This window comes from Centropristis striata, chromosome 9, assembly GCF_030273125.1.
Source record: "Centropristis striata isolate RG_2023a ecotype Rhode Island chromosome 9, C.striata_1.0, whole genome shotgun sequence".
Classification (NCBI taxonomy): Eukaryota; Metazoa; Chordata; class Actinopteri; order Perciformes; family Serranidae; genus Centropristis; species Centropristis striata.
The window spans coordinates 20,474,724-20,499,524 of NC_081525.1; the positions used below are offsets into that span (position 1 = coordinate 20,474,724).

Genomic DNA, 24,801 nt, shown 5'->3' on the forward strand with positions numbered 1-24,801 from the left:
CAATGTTTTAGAGGTAAAGTAATACATTGTAATCCTTTTGAAAGTAAAATCATTTTTTTTAAAAAGATGAAGAAAAGAGGAAAAAACCCAGATGAATACCTTTGTTGGTTGCAACACAGATAGATAGATAGATAGATAGATAGATAGATAGATAGATAGATAGATAGATAGATAGATAGATAGATAGATAGATAGATAGATAGATAGATAGATAGATAGATAGATAGATAGATAGATAGATAGATAGATAGATAGATAGATAGCTGTGGGGTTTGATAGCACAGTATCACTTGGTTCATGTGTAACCACTAGAGGGCAGAATTATGTCTTTATAAATCTGCTCTTCTCTGGATTTTTACAGAAACAAAACATTTTCAAATATAAAGCTTTCCTTGTATCCACTTCAGAGCTGTTTTGGCCTAAAGGAGCTCAAATTGTTTCTTAAGCTCAACAGATCTGATGATCAGGCAAACATGGAAGGTGCTGTCACCAGTTGACCTTGTTGTACTCGATGAACTTGATGTAATCCTATACAGTAACTGCACTCAGACAAAGCAAACACAATGTCTGTATGAAACATCTACATGGAGTGTAAGATTTGAGCACATTTCACCTCATTTCACAGAGCAGCAGTGAGGAAATCAGAGAGGTGTAGGCTAAAGGTCGGCAGGGACAAAGTACCAGTTAAAACACACAAAACACACACACAGCAAACACACACACAGTGGCCCAAAAACACGTACAGTGAGGGATTTCTTTGCTGCCATACACTCTATTTAGTGTGGTTTCATTTGTAAGTATTTGTGTTGAAGTAGGAGAGTGTTTCCTCTCTCAAAGTCACTAAGGAGGGAAGTTAGTAAATCTCCTTACATGCTCTGCTCTCTCTATGATATTGACTGTTGTGTTGACTCGACAGGTAGGAGGGCAAACAAAAGAGCAAACATTTACTTTAACAGACTGAGGGTTTTTAGCAAATGTGTGTGTGTGTGTGTGTGTGTGTGTGTGTGTGTGTGTGTGTCCTCTGTGCCCTCCTGTCCCCTGTGAATGTGTCTATCAGTGTGTCATCATCTTTCTCAGGATTCCCACCCACAGTTTCAGGAGAACTTCACTCAGCCGTCCATCCCTGTGTGGAGAGGAGTCAAGTTTTTCCTCATTAAGCTCGGCAGGATCGACAGCAGGCCTCCACCTTCAGAAACTGTAAGTACTGTATCACTTAGTCTTTCTGTTAAGAAGATGTGAAAGCTTAATTAAAAAAATATATATATATATATTTTTTAGCTACAAATCAGACATTTGCTACTAACATTGTCAGGGGTCAAGAGGTCATTTGGATATGAAATACACTTCTATTACACTGATAAACTGTGGCTGAAAGTTTTCACCAACAAATTTGACATTTACTATTATGTCGCATGCAGCAGAGCAAAGCCAAACATCCAGCAGGATCAGACGATGAGGAGCGAAGTGGGGGTGTGTGTGCTGGGCTTGCTGTGCCTCCACAGCTCAGTTTTTGTGCAGGTAAGACAAAATAAATCAAACTTCATAACCTGGAACTGACTTTCTGTCATTAAAATTCATCTTACAATGTGAGATAGATTAACTATTAGGCTGCTAAGAGCTATAGGAGTTGTGGAAAGTACTATTCAAGAAGGGTTTGTCTTTTACTTGAGTAAAAGTAGTAATACCACCAAAAAAGGCACAAGTAAAAGTCATGCATTCAGAACTTTACTTTAAAAGTAAAAGTAAAAGTAAAAGATCAGAATTACCAGTAAAATGCAGTTTAAGTATCAAAATTGTAATGAATGTATTGTAATGAAATAACCCACTGTCAGGTTATTTTATCAAATTGAATATTATAATTATAATTAGTATTATGATTAATGCATTATGTAAGCAGCTTTGAATGTAATAGCTTCTGGGAATTGGGATAACTTAAGCAGTGCTGCTTAACTAATTTAAGAGTAACCAGTAACTGTAGCTGTCACATAAATGTAGCTGAGTAAAAAGCTCAATATTTTCCTCCTATTTTCCTTTTGAAATGTGGAGAATAAAGTAGCATAACATGCGTAAAGTAAATTTTCTTAGAATTCTCAGAATTGTACTTGGCATCATTGGACAAAAATTCTAAAGTCTCTGAGAGACTTTTGCCAATTACAGTTCATTTCAGAGGGAGATTATCCTGACTGTTGACTGTTATACAAACACATATAAGCGTGAATGTTTATTGCAATGGTGAAAGCCTGACTTAGTGGTGGAAAATCCTGCAGAAAAAGTTGTTATTCCAGCATTTGAACCTAAAAAAAAACAACCTAAAAAAGTGAAAGTAAGTTTAAAGTAAAAGTAGTCATTATGTAGCAAAATTGCCTAAATTATATATTACCAGATTTATGTGACTAATGCATTAACATGTACGATGTATTTTAATGTTGTAGTTAACTACCGTGTGTACTTTACAGTTTAATCTACGTCAAAGGGTCATATTACATAAGATGATAATATGTTTTGTAAAATTGAATCCCTTTATTTATTTATTTATTTATTTGTATACCTACATGTGTGTGTATATATTTTAATCTCTTTTAGGTGAGGTTTTTAGATAAACCCATATTTGGTTTTCGTCCCTACCTGCACAGATATTTTATTTTTATTTACTTTTCCTATGATTTTTAATCAAATAAAGAACACTAAAGAAGTATAAACTAACAGAAGATGGAAGTATTCAGGTTGTTAGTGGTCATGGAGTTTTCCCTTTAATTAAAAGTTCTGAAAATGTAAAAGAAAAAATTAGCAGCCGAAATACATTTTCTCCTGTTTTATTCCCCCCGCCCCCCGGAGTCATTGGACGTCCAGCCCGGCGTCCTGATCTTCTGTGACGACCCGTCTGTGGAGAGGGCTGTGAACAGCGCTGTGACCAAGTTTAACGAGAGGCTGAGCAGCGGACAAGAGCTGGCCCTCTTTCAGATACTATCAGCCAGCAAGGTACAGTGACTGGAAACAGGATGTTGCTTTCTGTATAGACCCATCAATACTGCATACTCATAATCCTATCATATGTAAAAGTGTGGAGAGTTCAAGAGTATTTTAAATACTAGGAATGGCTACTTTTACAGTGTTGCATAATATTTTTTCATTGATCCACTTTTGTTGCTGTTTTAGCTTCTCCTACACACCCACTGTCATACATGTAAAAGTGGGAAATAAAAATACACAGTGCATGTTTTCACTGTAGTAAGTTAGTAATGGATTGTCATTCAAAGAGACTCATGTATCTACAAATCAAACATTAATAGGGGTTAAATGTGCAAAATGAAACTCTCATTATTGACTGTTTAATACTGCTTATGAAAAAAAAAAATGCAGACAATTTTCCAAGCTTGTTTTATGTTTTGTTTTTAAAGTCTTAATAATGGCAGACAAATGTAATGCACAGTGTAAAAGAATACAATATTTCCATCTGAAACAAAGAATAAAGTTGATTGATATAGTGCGCCGATACTTAAAAAAGACTTCTTCTATAAGTAATTGAACATTTATTTTTTCTAAATTCTTCCTCTTGTGTTAAATATTTTTGATTTAAACAGAACTTAAGGTTTTTTATATCCATTTAAAAAAGGTTACATTTCAGCGCTGAAACCGGACTGTGATGAAACAAGAGGAACAAAAGCTGTGGGATGATTACCAGGAAATTTAAGGAAAACATATACACTTTGATCTCTGATACACACTGATTATGTTTGTGCGTGTGTTTGTGTGTCTACAGTCAGAGAACGGCTCAGACTCGGTGTACTCACTGCAGTTCACCAGCAGGAGGAGTGACTGTCCAGCTGGGAGCAACAAACCCTGGACAGACTGCGAGTATCTGCCCTATGGACGCAAGGTGATGATTCATGTTCTCCTCAGTGGTGACTCAAAAACTGTTTACCATTCAAGTCTGTGGAGAAAAGAAAGTTATAACAAGCAGATGTACTCAAAACACTGGGAGACATAGTAATGCTTATGGCTGGAAGTTAATGTTTGGATTATACTGCGTTTTACACAATAAAATCATAACCCTGACACTATTTATCCCGATTTTCCTGCAGGAACCGATTCCATGCAATGCCACAGTTTATATGACAGAGACTGAAGCAGACACTAAACAGGTGGACTGCGTGCTCGGTGAGTGAAAAATAAATCTAATATCAGATCATTGTTTTTAACAGTTATGATACAGGTACAGCCAGCAGAATTAGTTAATTGAAACATTTTTACAAAAATAAATAGTTCAACATTTAGGGATATTAGATTGACACCATGAATGATGAATATACATGAAGCTGGAGGCTATTAAAATGTCCATACAGGCTGCAGCTCACACAAACAGTCTTGGGAACCCATTCCTATGACTTGGTGACTCAATCAAAAAAAAAAAAAGAGACTTGTAACTCAGCTTGGACCTTAACACCAATGACTCATAGCTTCACTTTTGACTTGAAAATAACTAACCTAAATACCTAATTTATGATAACTGCTCAATAGAAATGTTAAAAAGTATTCATGAGTTTTATAAATGTCCTATATTATTACTATATCATTAAAATGGCATTACATTTGGTGAAGATCAAATTCTAAATTATTCAAAACTAAACAGGACTCAAAACTCAAAGTTTATGATTTGTCAGTCATGAATTAAGACTTGGGTGCAAAGACTTACTTTTGACCTGCTAAACAACAACTTGGTCCCACTTCTGCCAAAGTGTTGGCATCTCATCCAGGAAAACCACGAGGTTGTGAGGAGATTAAACATGTTAAGCTTGAGCTAAGTTTTTGGACAGAGCCAGCTAGTCTACCTGCTTCCTCTTTTTTGCAGTCTTTATGCTAAGCTATGCTAAGCTAAGCTATGCTAAAATAAGCTAACCGCACCGCCTGCAGGCTGTAGTTTCATATTTGCCGTAGACACGTGAGAATTTTCAATCTTCTTTTCTAACTCTTGACAAGAAAGCAAAATAACATATTAACTAAAGTTTAAAACTTTCCCTATAAATGTAACCAAAAGTACAAAAAGTCTGAATACAAGATTGAGCATTTTGCTGTCTCATGTTTCCTGTAGTGTGAATGAACTAGAGGAAAAAGTCATTTTTCTTTGCCATAAACTTGAACATAATTTAAAGGGCAGAGTCTTTTAAAAAGCTCTCAATGAGTGGGATTATTTTAAGTAACTTTGTCGACTTGGGACCTAATTTAAGCTATAACCCGCAGACCCAATGGCTCATTAAAACGTATTACTCCTCCACCAGGGGAACTGGCTCTTCAAATCTTATCGCTTGTAATGAGAAACCAGTAATATTCAGTTTTTCAGATCTTCCAAGTATAGTACGATCATGTATGGAGAGTTTTCCTCCAGCAGGAATCTCTGGTGTGCTGATAACGCCACGGTGACTCTTTTATCAGGGAGCATATTTGTCATTAAGACAACAATGATTCATTGAGGAAAATGTACAGTGGTGGGCGCAGGGCATGAAGAGAGGGGCTGATTGTGTAATATATCAACACTACGTGCTGATAGAGAGAGCCCAGTTTTAACTTATTACACCATAAAAGGCAGTGAGAGTCTAGACTTTAATCTGTTTGCCGAATCAGCCCACAGTCAGCCTAAAGTAAATAGATTCTATGTTTTTTTTTCAATTCAGCTTCCAAAATGTTTCTCAACTTTTTAGGGGTCAGCTTTGATAAAATATTTTGTTTTTTAACTTGACTGCATCGGTGGGGATGGGTGTTGTTGATGAAATAACAGTTGTGTATTATTCATTTAATTGTGCTGATTTTAACTTAATTAATTTTCTTGTTTTCTTGTTTATTTTAATGCTAAGTGCTATTTGTATCTGTTTATTATGCTTTTTTTTTTTAAATGTCTTAATGGGAAGCACTTTATAAATACATGCTAATCAGTATCCTAACAGCAAAGCTACAGTTATTATTGGGAATGAGGGCCAATGTTTTCTTAAATGCGTAGTTAATATTGCCTGTAACTCTCTCCAGGCGATCACATCGTTCCAGAGAAAGCTCCCTGTTTAGGCTGCCCCGAGGAGATTGAGGAGAACTCAGAGGAGCTTAGGGTCCCTATGACCGTCTCACTCTCCAAGTATAACTCCATGTCCGACTCCACTCACCTGTTCACTCTGCACAATATCGGCCACGCCACCAGACAGGTAGAGACCGGGTGATATGAGGAGAGAGGAAATGGGAGGATTGTGTGTAGTTTCTTTCTCCCTACAGTAACCTCTTTGTGTTCCTCTGCAGGTTGTTGCAGGTTTCAGGTTCAATGTGAGGTTTGATATGAGGAAGACCACCTGCGCCAAGGCTGAACACAAAGACCTCAACGAGTTGTGTGTCCCCGATGATCAGAATGTGGTAAAAAAATTTTTTAAACAAAAACAAATTTTCCTGCGGACATTATGTGATCTTTTCCATGATAATTTGCCCTGATACATCTCTCTTTCTGTGTTTGTTTCCAGGAGTTTGCCAACTGTAACTCAACCGTGGATGTTGCACCGTGGAGGTTAGAGGTCCCACAGGTTCAGATGGAGTGTGAACCAGGTGCACTGCCCCCCATGGTGAGACCCACTTTTCACAAAATTGTAAAATCTGTAAGAGTGCATGACAGCCACTAATGTTACCCTAAACTCTGATGCTTCTTTGCAATTAATTTAAATATTATTTTACAATTACCTAAATGTGCTAAAATGCTAGATAGTTATACATTGAAAGTGAAGTGTAGGCATTCAGTCTTCTTTGCAAAAAAACAAATTTCTCCATTTTGATTTATTATTTACTATATAATTTTTATTGTTACAGTCCAGGGAATAATCAATCTAGTGTTGGTTTGTTTCGACAACATATCTCAAAAGAAAAAATACTAAATCTATTATTATCATTAGTATTGATAATAATTAATCATAATATATTTATATAGATTCTATATATAATCTATATAAATATATTATTTATAATAATAATAATAAATAATAATATATTTATATAAATTATATAAAGTGTAAATACATACATTTTTTCATAATAATGTTATTAATAATAATAATAATAATAATAATGATAATGATAATAACAATTATTATTGTTAACTGGTGTTAGTTTATTCATTTTAAGAATGGCTTTTATCTTTTTTTGCAAATGAACTCTTTTTATGTTCCAAACAAAATAAAACATGATTAAAGATCAGTTCTGACTAAGAACACAGAATGTAGTAAATTATTATGAAGTATGAGCTGGAACCTGATTCTATATTGGCCAATCACAGTCATGTTGGTGTCTACTCGTATCAAAGTGTATTTGCGCGGATATGAAAACCTTTTTACACAAAAATTTAATTCAGAAAACAATGTTGGGCTGATATTGAAATGGTGTTATTTATTTATTTTATTTTTACATATTCTTTATTTAAATGGCCAGCAATTGACTGACACTGTGGTACACATATTATGCTGATATTTATATATAATTATTATTTGCCATTTTTAATTTATAAATAAACACATGGTTTTATGTCACTATTTATTATATTTTTATTTAATATTTTCTCAATGACAATGTAATACCTTATATTCATAATGTATGACAATCTAAAAATATGTTTTAATATTAAAGTTATTTGTTTAAGAAAGCAGCCTGAAAGTTTCGGTCCCTTATCGGTTGGGCTGTTCTATGAATGTATTAACAGCTAAAATATTATGTACCAAAAATAGATGTGTATGTTTTGAGTTTTGGAAATCTTAACTATATTCTAATAAAAGATTCTAATAAAATTGTTACAAACTGTTATGTTAGAACAATTTCACGTGTTAAAGAAACACATTTTTCCCTTTTGACTGCCAATCCCGGAAAGCAGTAAAATCTAAAAATCAAAAATTCTTACCATTTTCTTTTTTTCAGATGTTCACCAGGCGCCGTCCTCCCGGCTGGTCTCCTCTCAGGAACTTTCTGTACAGTGTTCGCCCCTCGTCCCCCGCCCCAGCTCCATCTACAACCTCAGGGTCCCCCACTAAGGCATCAGCCAAAGAAGAATCTTCTGAGGAGGACACCAAAGCCTCCAAACCGTCCACCCTCCCTGAGGCTGCGAACGACAGCCCCTTCCACTGCCCGTCCAAACCCTGGAAACCTTTCAATCCGTTGCCAGCAGCTCCGACAATGGCTGCCAAAGAGGAGGCCTCCCCACCACCCCCAGTAGAGGGGGGCTTCAGTGATAAAGACCTGCTGGGATAAATTCATCATCAAGAAGAACACATTTATTTTCAAAATAATCTCTCTTTTATTTGAAGACTAGTTATACTGGGTTACATTGAACAGATTCAGGCAGGGATGTTATGCTGATTTATAATTATAGAAGCACAAGAGTTAAGTTAATAAGATAACCAGTTTAGGTGAAAAAGGAGGAAACAACACTGTAACTCCTCAGAAAGCACTGGGAAAAAGACTGAAATGAAATGAGCTATAGACTGTTGATATAAATTGCTGGAGGAAAACCGGTGTCATTTTCCTTTGAGTAAATCACAGAAATGAGTGCCCTTAGTGTTCAGTAGAGATGTGAGAAAAAAAAGTGTATTGGAAATCTGTGACTCAAGAGAAATATAAAATAAAAATTTGTTCTGTGTGCTGGTTTCATTTGTGAATATAAATGCAGCTAATCATTTCTGTAAACATTTCGTGCACTCACAAACAATATTCAGCTGTTGGATCACAAGATACTGACTGTGTCCCATGACTATCATTAACAAAGCCATATTCACACACCCAAATGTTTTAATGTTGTTCTTTAAAAAGGAATAAACAGATTCAACAAAAGCCAGGAAGAGGGAAACACAAATCCGGGGGAACCACAAATCACTTGCATACACAACCAGCTGTGTTGTGACAGCGAATTGTTTAAATGCATCTTTACGTCTTTGTATAATGCCTGTTACTGGAGGATGCCACTAGAGGGCCAGGTCGTTCTGTAGGTATAGAACCGACAGATTTGAAGAATGTAAATAACAAACATCGCAACACTCCAGGAGGTTTCTACATTGTAACAGCAGGGCTATTGTAGATGGCATATAAGGCCCTTAAATCAAGCATGTTGTGAAAATTGCGAGTGCTGCCCCTACTGGTCTTGTGTGTATTGCATCTTGCGGACATGTAGCGTTAATTTCTGGTGACGTGCACAACCATCGATTAATGGTCGTGAATAATTTGGTCGATCACATATCATTTTTAATCAATCTGTGTATTAACTCACTGAACTGAAACACGGCCGAGCGTTCAGTTCTGCGGCTATACGTGAATAAGCCAATGAGCTGAAAATTAAGTTGGATAAAGCTACAGTTTGTAAACTGAAAGTTGCAATAACAATTATAAAACACACTAATTACTAGTATTAATTTGAGCAAAACTAGCTTACTGTATCAAACCGTGCAAGCATGAATTACTAGCTTTAATTTGATCCAAAACACGCTTAAATGTGCAAGATTACTGTGAAAACTAACCTCATGCCTCTTTCTTGGTCTAAAACATAAAACATTGAACTCCTTGACGTTATCTTTACAGTTTAAATCTCACTTGAGTTGTTTTAGGATCAGGAAGAGGAAGTCTCTTTCCATTCTTTCAAAAATAAAAGCGTTGCATAGTACTGTCTATATACCTTTTAATTTGGCCATGTATGCATGCTATTACACACACTGGAGTATGTGTAAAAACATAGCGATTAATCGATTAATTGATCGTTAAGATTAATTGATCACCCAGCCCTAATGTGCATGCAAATGTGTAGTTCAAATTAAATCTGCAGCTTAGGTCTGATCTCAGTTGTTTTCCATCCTATATGAATGACTTCAGAACAAAGTCAAAGTATTTGTTGTTGTAATACTCATTTCGACCACAAGAGGCTGAAGTGTGCCACTCGCACATGAATGAAAGCACTCATGTTTTCTTTGAGGTGAGTTCAAAACAATCAACTCACTGAACAAACAAGGAAAATTATTTTGACAAAAAATATTTAACCTGTTTTTACAGCCCAAAAAATGAGGGAACTCAGAAAGACTATCCTTTAAAAAACTTTTTTTTCCACATATGGAAAACATTTTAGACCAGACTTTAAAAAAGGAACACCAGAATCTTTTTCTCTAATTTGCCTCTCAGCGTTTCTGTAGGATTCAGTCCTCCAGATTCCTGGAAATTCCTATTTCCAAGAATCCAACTTCTAAACTCCAAAGATTTTGAAAGTGGGAGCTGTGTAAATAAAACAAAATCAATCATTAAAATAGTCAAAGCTGAACATGGTGGACCAAACAAAACATTATTGAATAAAGAATGATTTAATAAAGAGACATACTGTAGGGTCAAATTGCAAATGTGCGATAGCAAACACAGACGGGTGAATGTTTAACAAATTTATTTGTACATCTTCACAGAACACTCAGATGACCAGTCAGTCAATCAGGGTACAAACCTTTACTCTGTGACCGGGGAGCCAAAAACTAAACACAATATACTTTCATTAAAAAAAAAAAAATGCAGGTTATTGTGACGATGAAACTGTTCCTACATGGAGCTAACTTAAGGCAGTAATTTATAAATATCTGTATGGCTGCTTTTCAGACTAAATTAAAAAAACAACAACAAATAAAAATGTAGCAAGAAGACAAATATTAATTTTAACCCAATCTCATGCAGGTAGGCTGTGAAAAACAATACATTGGCCCGTTGTACATTCATTCATAGCATAGGTTAAGGTTCTGACAGCATGGCATGTTGTGGAAATATATTAGCGACAAACTATAAGGTAGTTTAGAGCACTGCATACAAAAAAAAAACATGAAGCCACAGACCTTTTAGTCAATACTTCTCTTTAAAGTGACAATTCAGGATACTTCTGAAGCCTCAAAAATGATCACAAATGATCAATCATCTTCATGATTAGTCATATTTTCCCTCTTTACAGTTTGAAACTTTTGACTTTCATCAAAAGGGCTTCTAAAATCACAATTTGTGTTAAAACAAACAGTTGTAACTGTGAGTTTGATAATGTTTTAGCTGCTTTACAGAAAGGAAAAAACTAACTTTTACTAAACTTACTAAATATCAGGTCCAATATAATCATACAGGCAGTGGACAGAATAACATGAACACCATCAGGGGAACAGAAAGGAACGGGAACAGACCAATCAAAAACAGAATGTTAGAGGTTTCACAAGAGTAGTATTTACTGCACGGATATTGCATTAGATTTTGTGGCCATTCATGTTATTGTGCCCACTGTTCATGTTGGAATCACATCTCAGATCAATATGATTGTTTTAGCAATGGATGAAGAAAGGATTCCCATCCTCTCGCTCAAAGGGAAACTCCAGTATTTTTTGATCCAGATTCTTCTTTCCAATTTTTTAAATTAACTAATCAAGTAATGAGCAATGCAATACTTTTTTAATTGTGCATCGTCAATGTATACCCACTAAAATGCTTGTTTTCTCCACTGTTAAAGAAAAAGGTCTTATTTCTCTGTAGAATCCTTTCTGTAATGTTGTTGGACACTTACAACAATCTGAGTGGCAAAAACAAGCACTTTTAGTGGCCGTACATTGACGGTGAGCCGTTGCAATACATTGCAATTCATTTCGTGGCTGCCAGCTGCAGCAATCTCACTTAATACCGCACCAGTTTCAAAACTTGTTGTCCCCATTAGTCACAAAGAAGAACAAAACCATGGGAAAATACGGTGAAAAATACTGAAGTGTCCCTTTAAGTGAGATCAAATATTTACAATTTCATCGAACTTCGTAAAACAGCAAGTGAAATGATTATTGATCATGATAGTCAACCTGCTGCAGATTGTTGATCTATACAGAAAGGTTTGTAATTTTACAGTTGGCCTGTGTTTTCATTGTAAAAATTTTGTGACTTTACACAAAGAGATAAAAAGCCACCTTCACTTTAAGCAAGAAAAACAAGTGCAACAATTATGATTCCTGCACCAATTCAGTGCCAAAGATTGAGACCAGGAGAGCTTTGAGGAACCTCTGAGAAGAGGTGAGAACTAACTTAGCTGCTGGAGAGAATTCTTACGATTTTATGACTCAAGATGATTAAATCTTATTATATCCCATAAGATACTTTATCACAGTTCTTACTGCACCTGATCTGAGAAATTTGGACTCAAGCACAACCTTCATTATCATGAAGTAGCTGTGTCTTCACTCTGAAATGTATGACTGTGGCACCAGTAACATTCACTGCCAGTATCAAACAAACAGTCTGGGAACAATGCTTCAACCTTCGGTGCTTATGTACAGTACAATACACACACACACTCTCACAATCGGTACTAAATAGACACTGCACTAGCCCCCCATATCAACTTCAAACCAACTAAATACAGCTGTGGTTCTGATTTGTGGCATTTCAAGTAAAAACATTTACAACTTATGTATGAAAAAAGCCACGTTTCCTTACAAACGATGCAAAAAACTTTTTGTTTTTCCTTCTCTGGCATAGACCAGCCAGTGGAGGGGGGGTAGCTTACATTTAGAGACACCACCACTTCAACAGTTAGTGTCTTCACACAGACACATGGACACATACATACATACATACAGTGTGGGTTTTCATTGGGGCCTGCCAATGAAGCTCTGCAACCTGTACAGAAAGACAATTAATGCAAACAGTCACGCACACAATCAGTTCGGAGGATACATGGGAAACGATAATTAAGATAACAACACTACAGGTTTGTCACACATGAAGCCCACCATAGAAAAGAGGCTTGACTGTAACTGTACATACACACTGCTTAATGTACATCACACTCACTGGTTATGCTGCTTGAGAAACATGCGTACTAGGCTAACTTTCTTCTTACAGAGTCCTTTTGGACAAAAAGGCATTGAGAACTATAATTTGTAAGTGCAAACTCCAACCTTTTCCTTTTTTAAAGTTTGTAACTGATATGCCTTACTGCATGATGTCATTCCAGCATTGGCTTTCACAGGCCTCAGTCATGCCTGATTTGGCACGTTAAGAAAAATAAGAGAAGAGCTCTCTGCTGATACCCTACTGTTTAGTGACACTGCATCTGACTTTAGAAAGAAAACATGAATGATGCAAAAATGTTAAAAAGATAAGTTCCATGCTTTCATATCAATTAAATACATTCTAGCCATTAGTTCACTACATCAGAACACACCTCCACTTTTTTTTGGCTTTTCGATACAATCAACAGCTGAGCATACAAAGTGCTGACTTTGTTTTCCGCTGGTAGATTGAGTTTCGTACTGTCGGGTTACTGAGATAATGATTTAGTTACGCTCACATCCAAGTGTCTTTCTAGCTATATTGTGAAGGCGTTGGCGGCATTTGAGGCTGCTCTTAGGCCCCTTCTCTTGTAAAATACTACATTCTCTTCTTAACAAAGCACACCGTACGGAAAGTTCTCAACTCAACTAACAAAGCTGTACATTTTATGCCACTCAAGGTAAAAACGCCTTTTATACAGAACTGATGTAGCAAGAGATGTAAACAACAACCCGCTGACTATATGCACATTTTTTTCCTTCGTTATTGGGGTTGTGGGTAAAACAGCAGACCCCCTCATTGTCATTTTCCTATTTGTTTAAATGCCCAACACCACTAAACATGTTATTGCATTCATCACTCTGCTTGCTAGGAGGCTTATTCTCTACTAATAATGGACGGATTCATTACATACGGCAGTGCATCGATCAGGCTTGAGCAGATTGGGTTCTCCCCCTTACAGGATCCTTCAAGACCTTCAATAAAACCTGGCAACATATTGACACCTCGCTATCAATGAAGAAGTCAACAAATAAAAATGTATTTATCTTTACTATACTCATAACTTATTATCTTATGTTCATTTGTTTTCCTTCCTTCCTCATTTCTTTTCCCCTGCCCTGGTATGAATGTGTGTGAATGGGAGTGAGGGTGAACACTGGTTCTGTTTCTGTAAAGTAGAAAATGGACTTTAAAAATGTATTTTCCAAACTGTAATCCTGTGTTAATTGTAGTCTTGATTTAAAGTATTTTATTAGAAAATCCAATCTTTCTTTAAAATAATAATATATTTTTATATTTTATATTTTTATCTCATTTTAAACTCATAGATATACTATTTCAAGGTAAAGTAATTGTGATGATAAGTTATACAACTAACAGGTAATGGAGATTTGAGTGGTGACAAACAATCCACTAAAGCATTTTAGGGCAAAACTATGCCCACTTTAAAGCCATCCAATGAAATTTGAAAGATTTGTTCAACTTCTTCTCATAACTAAATCTTGCCTAAATGCAGTGTTTCACATGTTTCACTAAAGACGCCGCAACTGCCACTTCACTGTGACTTCACTGTGACTCACAAATGTTAAAAACATGACATACTCAAATGTTTCTGTTGGGTTAACCTGTAAAAATTTAAAAATCAAATAAAAGAGTGTAGAGCATGAAAAGTGCATGGCGACTGAGAGCATGGCTCAAATACTAAGTGCTATGGGCTCAGTGAAAGCTGTCCAAAAGGTGTCAAAAGTGAAATACGCTTTGTCCATGAGTTGACATTTTAACATTATAATGTGTGATGACCTGACATGGTTAGAAATAAAATATGTTACAGAAGGAAGGTAAAATTCTGCTTTTAATAGTAACTGTCATGGTTTGCTTACTACAACTTATTTAAGCAGAGTTTGTTGGGCTTAGCAGTGTGCGATGTTGTGCAGTGTTGTGCTGTGATGCCAAGGCATTTTATCAACAGGAAGACGTGACATTCTCCTGGGCTTCTGCTTGCCAACAAAACAGACAGCCGGAGGCTTTAAATAGGTCCCATTATTCATAAAATGTGAGACTGGCACTTTCATTCTTACCAAATTGTATCCTCAACAAATGAATGTTTACAAAATCCAAGTAGGGCTGAACACTTGCCAAAATAACACAAAGTGAGCTGCTACTAATAAGGTCATATGGGATACTTAACTTAAAAGTAACAAAGGCAAAAGAGGCATCAGCAATGTAAATCTACGAACATGAGCAGAACTCTATAGTCGAAACGAAAAGGGGAGAGCTGTTGCACTCCGAGTAGTCAGAAGAAGGAAGCAAATAGATTTAAATAAAAACAAAAATATATATTACACAAACAAATGTGTGTTTCTGGAGAGTTGCTTGTGTAAAAACTGAAAGAAACTAGATACATAAATACATTCATAACAAATCTGTATATTAATCTGGTAATTCTAAGTGCTGTTTTTTTTTTCTCTCGATGGAGAGGCATCATCACCCTGAAGTTTATGCAAGAAAGCTGCACCACCAACAAATGTCCCAGAGAGTGGAGTGCTTTTCATTGACACCTGCAGATTGTAGAGCTGTGCAAAACAACCCAGAAATCCTTTTTTTTTAAGCTAAACAACCCAGAAACCAGTTTTTGAGCTGTGACATTTCTGGTGGAAAAGCTGGAAAAACTGACACCAAATCAGCTCTGGAGGGCAACTCCACCACAAAGAGGGTAAAAGACCAAGTCATCATAGAAGCCCCAATATTCCAGTAATCCTGCACGGTGCAACACATTTGCTTATTATGTGAGATAATTTAGACAGCTCCTTGTGCCCGCTATCTTCTCAGCAGTGATGAGATAAAAATGGTTCCCAAGCACCTCCTTTCTCGACCGGAGCCACAGAGCAGAAGTATTACAGCAGAAGGGCAGCAAGTTGAACTTACTTTGTGGCTACATTTATAAATCTGTGGATGTGTCTACGCTGATTTGTCCAATTTGTGTTTTCCAGCACAAGCAGCAGGGTGGAGTGGTAAAATGTCCTTCCTCACCCAGTTTGTTCCGGTTGGGAAAAAACTGAGGAAGAATAGTTGAATGCAAGCATCGCTCGGGTCGGGCACACCTTCACCAGGACATGAGGACAACGCTCTCTTGTAGACGTCACGACCACAGAAAACGACAGATGATCATGGCAAGAAAATGCAGGAAAACAGGAACCTCGTTTAAATAAATAGACATGGTGTTGGTGTTTTAAAAGGAAAGAAAAAAAATCAACCTGCAAATTTCCATCATCAGCGAGGTGTTACTCCACTGTGGGACTGGGGTCTTTCTCTGTGTGCAGGAGATCAGTTTAGTGTATGCTGTCTAATTGTGTGGAATATCCAGTCCATCTTGGTGGTCCACCCTCCATGGTGAGCATCGTTCATCTGCTTCATAAAGTAGTCCAACGCCTCCTGCAAAAAGCAGAAAAAATAAAATAGTTACATAAGTAGATTAAATAATCTCGCAGAGGTTTCAGGAAGCTGAATGTGAGACCTGAAACACACCAAAAATAGCATCAGAACAGAAAGGATATGAGCACAGCTTTATTACCTGTTCGCTTTTTTCCAGGGCCAGCGTCTTCCTGATGTAGGCAATGTCATCAAATGACTGCAGCTCAGGCATGCCAGAGCCCAGCATCATGGAGAACAGGTTGATGAAGAGGTTAGCATGCTGCCGGATAGCCAGGTAGGCTTTATAACACATCTCCTGGAACCTGGAGGGAGACGGACACGGGAATGTGAGAAAATACAATAAATAAAAAAATGAACATTGGTATATGTTTTTTTAGATGCTGCAGTGCAGTGAAGTCACAGAAGCAACAAGTCAACAAGTGAAAAAAGAAAGTAACGAAAGCTCAGCGTTTGGCAATGACACCCACCCAAAGCCAACAAATCTGATTGATTTCCAGTCTCTGCAAACTGTAACGAATGTCTTTTTTAGATAGATAGATAGATATATTTGAAGCTTCTATTGAATTTTCTTGAAGTAAGCTTTGAATGTCTGTCTCACACATTTTGATGACATCATCAATCTAAAAGAGAAAGAAAGAAAGAAAGAAAGAAAGAAAGAAAGAAGGAAAGAAAGAAAGAAAGAAAGAAAGAAAGAAAGAAAGAAAGAAAGAAAGAAAGAAAGAAAGAAAGAAAGAAAGAAAGAAAGAAATTCCCAATTGAAGTGATTCATCAGATTAAATTAGTTTGTCTTTTTTTAATTAAATCCACTTCACCCTTCCTTAAAGTAATTTGGTGCAATAGACTTTTTGTTACTGTGTTAATATAAATGTAATAAATTCTGCTTTTAAGTTGTTGCTAGACTGCTCGCTAATACACGTGTGTACTGCAACAGAAATGTTGTTTTTTAAAGGCTAAACTAAACAGATGGGGAAAAAACAGCTTCCTCTTGGTACAGGCCTAAATACGTCAAAACCGAAGCGAAAGGATATTGCATGTAGCAAATTTGGTTCAACACGTCTCAGATAGGAAGGAAGCTACTTTAGCTGATTGCTATGTTTTCTTATTTAATGAAGCAGTGACGAATTTTCAAAGAGCCATCATGGTTGCGTCTGTTAGGCAAGTTTAGTGGAAACGTACCCAACTGAAAAAAGTGAGGCAAGAAAAATGGTCTGTGCTGTGTGAAGTAAAAAAAGACATTCAAACATCCATTCCAAATGATATAAAACAATGTCATCTATTAAACCTAGCTAAGGAAAAACACATCTCACGACAGCCAAGTTTTGGGGATCAAGCAGCCAACCGACTGACTGATACTAGTTACAGGTGGCAGATAAAAAAAGAAAAGAAAAAGAAAGATAAGAAAAGAAAGAAGATAAAAGAAAAGATGCAATGCTGCAGTACCTCTCAAACTCTTTGGTCTTTGCACACTCCTGGGACCCCTTGCTGATGACGATGAGGAAGTCTTGTGTCAGTACAAAGGGCACTCGCTCTCTCTTGTAGCCAAATTTCTTCTTCTTATGATCCAGGAAATGGCCAAAATCTATATGAAATAACTGGAAGGGAGCAGAACAAAATAAAAAAGAATGAAGTCAATGTTTAGTAACTCTCTGACAGGTAAAAGTCCTCTAAAGTACAATCTACAGTATATATACCTACAGTATCTGTATAATCAACATCAACATCAAGTTATTTTATAGAGATGAGTATTTGCCATTATCTATTTTGTCAAATAAGTCCTGGACAAAAACACATTCCTAATACATTTATTTAAATTTAGAAGATAAAAATCACATTAAACTTATGTTTAAACCTTTCTAAAATCCAACTTGGATTACAACATTCTGCTTGTTAGTGATTATGTGTGAACTCTGCATGGATGTGCTTAATGTGAATCATATCTCAAATAGTGTATGTAAAGCATGTGTGAAAAGTGTAACCTGTTCAGCCTTGATCAAAATTGTGTGGTGTGTATGTCCCAGATCCTCCCTTCCATCCAAATATGGCCACTTCTGGTTTCAAAGACCAAGATGTGGACGGCCAAAACGCCAAACTTGAAGCTTCAAAATGGGAGTCTACAAACCAATGTGTGATGCACGTTGGCTACGTCCACTTCTTTTAGACAGTTTATGAATATACAAGTTACCTGTCCATCATCTTTGACCATGATGTTGCTGTTGTGTCTGTCTCCTATCCCGAGGATAAATGTAGCTACACAGTAGCCAGCACAGGACCTTGTAAACAGCTCCACAGCCATGTCATACCTGCACAAACAAACAGACACACACCAGAAAGCAATGACACAATTCTAATTGAAACTACTGTGCTTGACTCTGGCCCACGTCTCTCTGTCTGTCTGTCTCTGATAAAATGGCCGACATTCAAACTGTATTATTGACAGTCACTGTTGTTATACAGAGAGGTCAATAAAGTTAATCACAGTCAGGCTTGGGGGAACAATCAACCACAGCTGACAACACTGAGAGAGAGAAAAACAGCTGAAAGTTCCCCTCGAACAGAAAGCATTTTTAGCCAAACTGTAGCTCCTATCATTGAACCGACTTTACTTTAAGCATTCTGAGTTCTTCCTGAATGTCTACATATGTGTTTTGTGGAGAAAAATGAAGAAATTGTTTTTTTAGAGCAATCAAAAGAAACTGGTATCTCTGCTTTCCTCCAGAAATTTCCTGCATTTTTAACATGGCCATCTATGAGGCTGTGGGTGCGTGGTGGTGGTGCATCTGTGCGTCCTACGCCCAAACCATAACTCTGACAGCTTTAGCAGACATATGTGAGTGAGAAGAGTGGCATCTACATCATCCACTCTAGACTCTCCATAAGGTAATATTGGGGGGATTATTTTGGCGTGTTTTTGCAGAATAATTTGAGAACAGTTTTCCGAAACCCTTAGAAAAGTCATAGCACACTTGTCATGGCCGTGCCGGTTGATTTTTTAGTGTATGTGCGACCAAAACTCCGGGAAGAGTAGTCAACCAAAAAAAACATGGAAGAAACGGAAGAATAAGAAGAAGCCTGGTGGATAGTATATAGTGTGCTCTTACTAGCACACTCGATTAGAAATTAGATTTAAAAAAAAAAAAATCTAATTAAACAAAGCATTTACATGAAACTAAATAAAGGCATAAGTAAATGGGCTGTAACTCTAAATGGCAGCAGATTTTCCCTCAGGGGACCCATTGACAATGCACTCTAATGCTTTATACTGTCTAATGATGCAAAGATGCCATCAAATATAATATCAGACAAGAAGAACTCACATCTCGCCCTTGTTCTTGTCCTTAAGCCATTGATGCAGAGTGTTTGAGTTGAACTGCAGGGCTCCTTTCAAGCCTCCTTTACACTGAATCTGCATGATGGTGTGGGAGCTGCGAACCACCTCAATTAGTCCCACACAGTCTCCTAATGACAGGCAGCCGTAAGGAAGCATCCTGGAGATAAACAAAACAGATTTTCTTAGCCCCATGCACTGAGGCAGGAAAGAGTTATAAAGTAAAGAAATAGATACAGAGAAAAGGAGGTATATAGAGATATCAGGAGAGAGAGGAGTACCGAAGGTCCAGTCCCTGATTCTGCCAAATATTCTCCATGATTTTAATGATCTGCAACGTCAGCATGTCCTGTCGCAAATCTACAACACAAACAAACACACAATAAAGGCAGTTAGAAGTAATAACATCCTGGGTTGCTGACAGATAATACATATAGACAGCATAAGGGAGATGTTAGTATGTTTATTGTAGTAGACAATCAATACCAAAAAGCTCTGCAGCCTGTAAACAGCACTTAACAACTTGTGTCAACATTTAGGTTTGGGACTGGGAAATATGGTGCATCATTTTATAGCACAAGTCAGGAGGAGCAAACTGGTCTCCCTGTGCAAACTGAGATAAAGCTTTCAGAGTTTCTCTCAACAGCATACAGTGGTAAGGGTGAGGGAGAAAAATAAAAAGTTTCAATGTCTTAAAGTGTATGTTGATGCCGAAATTTCTTTGCATGTTGATGCCAAAATTTCTTTGCAACAATTTTAAGGATTTAAAAAAAAATCTGGTCAGGTTGGTGCAAACAATACCTCCAATAAGACAGTAGCTTTCCATAATCCTTTTTATTTGTGATTACCATTGACACATTTATGTTATATTCTACAACATTCATGTGTATGTGTGTGTTACCATCTCCATTTTTAAAGATGATCTCATTGTTCTGAAAGAGCAGCTCGGACATGATGTCAGGATTCTCCCAGTTCAACCACAACGGTCTCTTGGCTGATGACATGATCCTGCACTCATCTAACCTGTGCAGCACAAATTAATTTGAGGTATTTAACAATGTCAGTCTTTTTTTATTGCAACACTACATATGCATACACACACACAAGCTCATTCACTATTGCTTCTGACCTCAGGTTTCCCAGTTGGTGTGCAGGGTTGAGAGGAGAGGTGAAGTTCTGCAGGGCATCCATGTAGTCCGGTCTCTTCATCTGGTCCACAAGAAACCGCATCTGGACCTCCACAAGGCACACACACACACATGCATTTCCACATAATTGTGTACGCACACAACCGCATACACACGCATGCACAAAAAGAATCTTCTAAAAATGACTGCATTTGTATAGGGTAACGACTCTGACTTAATTACACATTAAACAAAGCCACAAATTGTTGAATAAATAATGACCAACGACACAGATCCCAACTGAACTGTGGTTGTTTAATGGGCTGTTTAAATATAAATTATGCTATGTTCTTGCGTGTCAGTGCACAAGTGCGTATATGTGTATGTGATGCCGCTCTCCTTACCTTCTGCGTCTCATCCTTCTTCTCCTGTTTAAGGATGTCAGTGAGGTTAATGAGCTTCTCCATGGCCTCTACCTGCCTGCTCAGGTGTTTGAGGTACATGCCACATGCCCTGCAGTAAGCCTCCAGCAGCAGCCCAAACCTCTGGCTCACTGTTTTATTGTGCATTTCTGACCTGTGAGGAAGCCACAAAGAGAAAAAAGAGATAGAGAGTGGGAAGCAGGGGAGGCAAGATGAGTTTTTAGCTTTCTAGAAAGACACAGAGAAAGGAAGGTACATAAACATGAAGAAAAAGCACTCACTTGAGATGCCAAAAGAAGAAATGACCTATCCTTTGATTGGTCAGGGCCTTTTTGAGGAGGAAACGGGCCAGGGGATTGTCAAGATACTGCTCATATTTTAATACCTAAAACAGGAGGCAAGAGAGGAAGGGAAAATTGGAGGGAAACAGCAAGAGGAGATGCAGAGTGGAGGTTTAGATGAGTCACTTTTTACACTCTATAATGTCTATCACCATGGAGTCTCTATTCACCAAGCACAAAATACAACCTAAAAAGACTGGAAAGTCTTGAACACAAAAGGACAGCTACTTTCCAACAGAAACCCTGGCTGCCAAGGACACTCAGGCTACAGAAAGGTACTCAATGTCTTCCTTCTTACGCCAATAATTTGTCAATCCGTTCCTTGTTTTCAATAGTTGGACTCTCTGGTTGGACCTACCTGTACCAGCTGGATGAGGTATTGGGACAGTTTATCATCAGTCAGGTATTTGTCAAGGCAGCGTACAGCAAAGTGCCTGACCATGGGGTCTGGATAGTTACAATCCAGCAGCTCCATGGCCTGCTCAGGACGGATAGATGGCCATTCCTTTAAAAGACAGTACATCTGGGAAACATACAAACCCAAAAATGTGAATCAATACACAGTGTGTACAGTATGCACAAGTATTTTTAAGGTTTTTAGGTGTAATTTCCGAGATGACACAAGTGATTAACATGGAATACATTTTTACTACAACATGCTTTTCATTTGGTACTTACAAGCCAAGCTTTTTTCTATTTCCATTTTTCAAAATTCAATTAAAAATACTATGTGGTACAGCTGAGCTGAATTAATCCTTCTTTTACTCTGTTCCTTCTTGATTATCTGACACAGATTAAGTACGTAAGAGTTTATATACAGTGATGGAAAAATTATAAGACCATTGTTTTCTTCAATTTCTTGTTCATTTTAATGCCTGGTACAACTAAAGGTACATTTGTTTGGACAAATATAATGATAGCAACAAAAATAGCTCATAAGAGTTTAATTTAAGAGCTGATATCTAGCCATTTTCTATGATTTTCTTGAAAATAACTAAAATCATTATCAAGAAAAGCAGGTATGAAATGGCATGGCTTTACCTGTGCTACTTCATCTCTGGAGTTCCATTTGACTGCGAGAAGGATCTTGGGAAGGATCTCAGGGATGTTCATGCAGTAGTGCCTGGTAGAAAAAGAGCAACAGCAATACAATGCTTAGCTTCCATATCGTTACCCTGGCCTGCTTCTTCAATCTGGGGGCATGCTGACCTCCATCTACTGCAGGTAATACACTGACTAGGTATTATAAGTAGCTCCTAAAACCCAACTTAAAAAAAGCTATACCTTAAAATGTTATATGGTAAAATAGTATAGTGTTATATTTGTTGGTTGGGAGGTTACCTGTGTCTCCAGAGGAAGTCTTTCTCCTGCTCAGTGATTTCTGAAAGAGGGTCTCTGTTACTCAGCTGTCTCATCTGTTCAGAGTCGCTATCTGTTAAGGCGTGATCTCTGGCTGACCGGTTGCTCTGAAAAACATCAGAAAGAAAAAAATATCCATTTTCCATTATTCTTAACCGCTTATGCGAACTCGGGTCGCAGAGGGCTGGAGTCAATCCCAGCTGACATTGGGTGAGAGGCGGGGTACACCCTGGACAGGTCCCCACACTATCACAGGGCTGACACATAGAGACAGACAACCATTCATGCTCTCATTCACTCCTATGGCAACTTAGAGTCACCAATTTCCCCACGTCTTTGGACTGTAGGAGGAAGCCAGACCCGGAGAGGACCCACGCTGACATGAACAGAACATGCAAACTCCACACAGAAGAGCCACAAGCCAGAGTTGATTGAGAAAAAAACTCAATAGAAATAAAATGTACTAACAAACACTGCATCATTATTTACTAACACTACTAAATGAATCTACTGGATGTCATGCTTTTCAAGTTACTGTATGGCACCCTGATTCCTCCCCACTTTTACTTATGGATGGGAATAATTAATTAATGATCAAATAATGGTCGTTAAGAATCTGGTCGATCACATGGAATTTTTAATCGATCTGTGTATTTTTTTATTTTAATTTTTATCTATGACTGCGTATCAGTACTCACTGAACTGAAACACGGCCGGGCGTTCAGTTCTGCAGCCATATGTGAATAAGCCAATGAGCTGAGAATTAAGTTGGATAAAGCTACAGTTTGCAAACTGAAAGTTGCAATAACAATTATAAAACAGAGAAATACAAGAGTATTAATTTGAGCAAAACTAGCTTACTGTATCAAACCTTACTGGCATGAATTACTAGGTTTAATTTGGTCCAAAACCTATTTAAAACACAAAACACATTTAAATAGGTAAGATTACTGTGAAAACTAACCTCATCCCTTTTCGGGGGCAAAACATAAAACCTTGAACTCCTTGACGTTATCTTTACAGATTAATCTCACTTGAGTTAGTTTTACGATCGACAGGAAGTCTCTTTTTGTCCTTATAAAATAAGGACAGTTATCAGAAGTGTCTGTTATCAGAACAGGCTTTTGCATTGTACTATATATATATAGATAGTACTATATATATATATATATATTTTTTTTTTTTTATTATTATTATTTTTTTCTATTTTGCCCATGTATGCATGTTTTTATACGTATTGGAGTATGTATAAAAACATAGCGGTTAATTGATTTATTGATTGTTAAGGGTACAGATAATCAAGTTGACAGGTTTCTTCCAAACGCCCATCCCTACTTTTACTCTTGATAAAAAATACAGTTAACCTTTGTCATCCTCGTTAAGTACACTAACCAGCAGTGTTACTTACTTTGTTGCTTATTGTTAGAGCTTCCATTTGTTACTTTTTTTTCATGCATCACATCCTTATATTTGCCTGTCTGGACATTCAACCATGCAGTCATTATGAGAAACAAATATAGGTTGGACATTAGACTGTAATCCATTAAGACCCATTATTGTTAGGGAAGCTTCTCAAACAACTCACTTTACAGATAAAGGAATTGTCTAATACACCGCATTACGCTATCATCATAAATAAATCAGCACTGAGCAGTCCAGCTCTTTTGTATCCATCAGTATCTGAAGGATCTGTTACAACACGGCACATTAAAAATCTGTTTACTGTAGTCATTTACAAGATTTCAACTCCTATACTATAATGTTATTTATTCAGCCATGTCCACCTCAGCTCTGGTTTATCCTCAGTTATAAATCACAAACACAAATTGAACTGAGATTACTACAAGCTTCCTCCGCATTGTCCCATCAGGGAACGTTGGGGTATGGAATTACATTAATAGTCAGCAAAATGATAAGCTGTGTTCAAGCTGTGTTCAAATCATCATCTGGTCTGGTTTTACCAGAGTCTCCGAAGC

At 37.2% G+C, this 24,801-nt stretch overlaps 2 protein-coding genes across 2 annotated transcripts in view; one reads left to right on the top strand and one right to left on the bottom strand.

Moving 5' to 3' along the window:
• The first annotated feature begins 871 nt into the window (after positions 1–871).
• Positions 872–8,647, top strand: kng1 (kininogen 1). The gene is made up of 10 exons (XM_059342064.1): positions 872–916; positions 1,058–1,197; positions 1,419–1,518; positions 2,836–2,979; positions 3,761–3,877; positions 4,083–4,158; positions 6,019–6,188; positions 6,280–6,390; positions 6,495–6,593; positions 7,930–8,647. Exons 1-10 carry the CDS (start codon positions 887–889, stop codon positions 8,257–8,259), a joined length of 1,317 nt encoding a protein of 438 aa, XP_059198047.1. The 5' UTR covers positions 872–886; the 3' UTR covers positions 8,260–8,647.
• Positions 8,648–10,408: 1,761 nt separating this feature from the next.
• Positions 10,409–24,801, bottom strand: part of LOC131977480 (phosphatidylinositol 4,5-bisphosphate 3-kinase catalytic subunit alpha isoform-like) — a 31,411-nt gene continuing 17,018 nt past the window's right edge. Inside the window, exons 14-26 of the mRNA XM_059340805.1 lie at positions 22,808–22,932; positions 22,508–22,589; positions 21,825–21,989; positions 21,407–21,510; positions 21,108–21,279; positions 20,706–20,812; positions 20,478–20,599; positions 19,858–19,936; positions 19,566–19,736; positions 18,434–18,551; positions 17,692–17,843; positions 16,391–16,553; positions 10,409–16,251 (exon numbers count right to left, since the gene is read on the bottom strand). Of these exons, the coding sequence (XP_059196788.1) occupies positions 16,144–16,251; positions 16,391–16,553; positions 17,692–17,843; positions 18,434–18,551; positions 19,566–19,736; positions 19,858–19,936; positions 20,478–20,599; positions 20,706–20,812; positions 21,108–21,279; positions 21,407–21,510; positions 21,825–21,989; positions 22,508–22,589; positions 22,808–22,932 (1,668 nt within the window). The 3' untranslated portion in view covers positions 10,409–16,143. The remainder of the gene's footprint in view (positions 16,252–16,390; positions 16,554–17,691; positions 17,844–18,433; positions 18,552–19,565; positions 19,737–19,857; positions 19,937–20,477; positions 20,600–20,705; positions 20,813–21,107; positions 21,280–21,406; positions 21,511–21,824; positions 21,990–22,507; positions 22,590–22,807; positions 22,933–24,801) is intronic.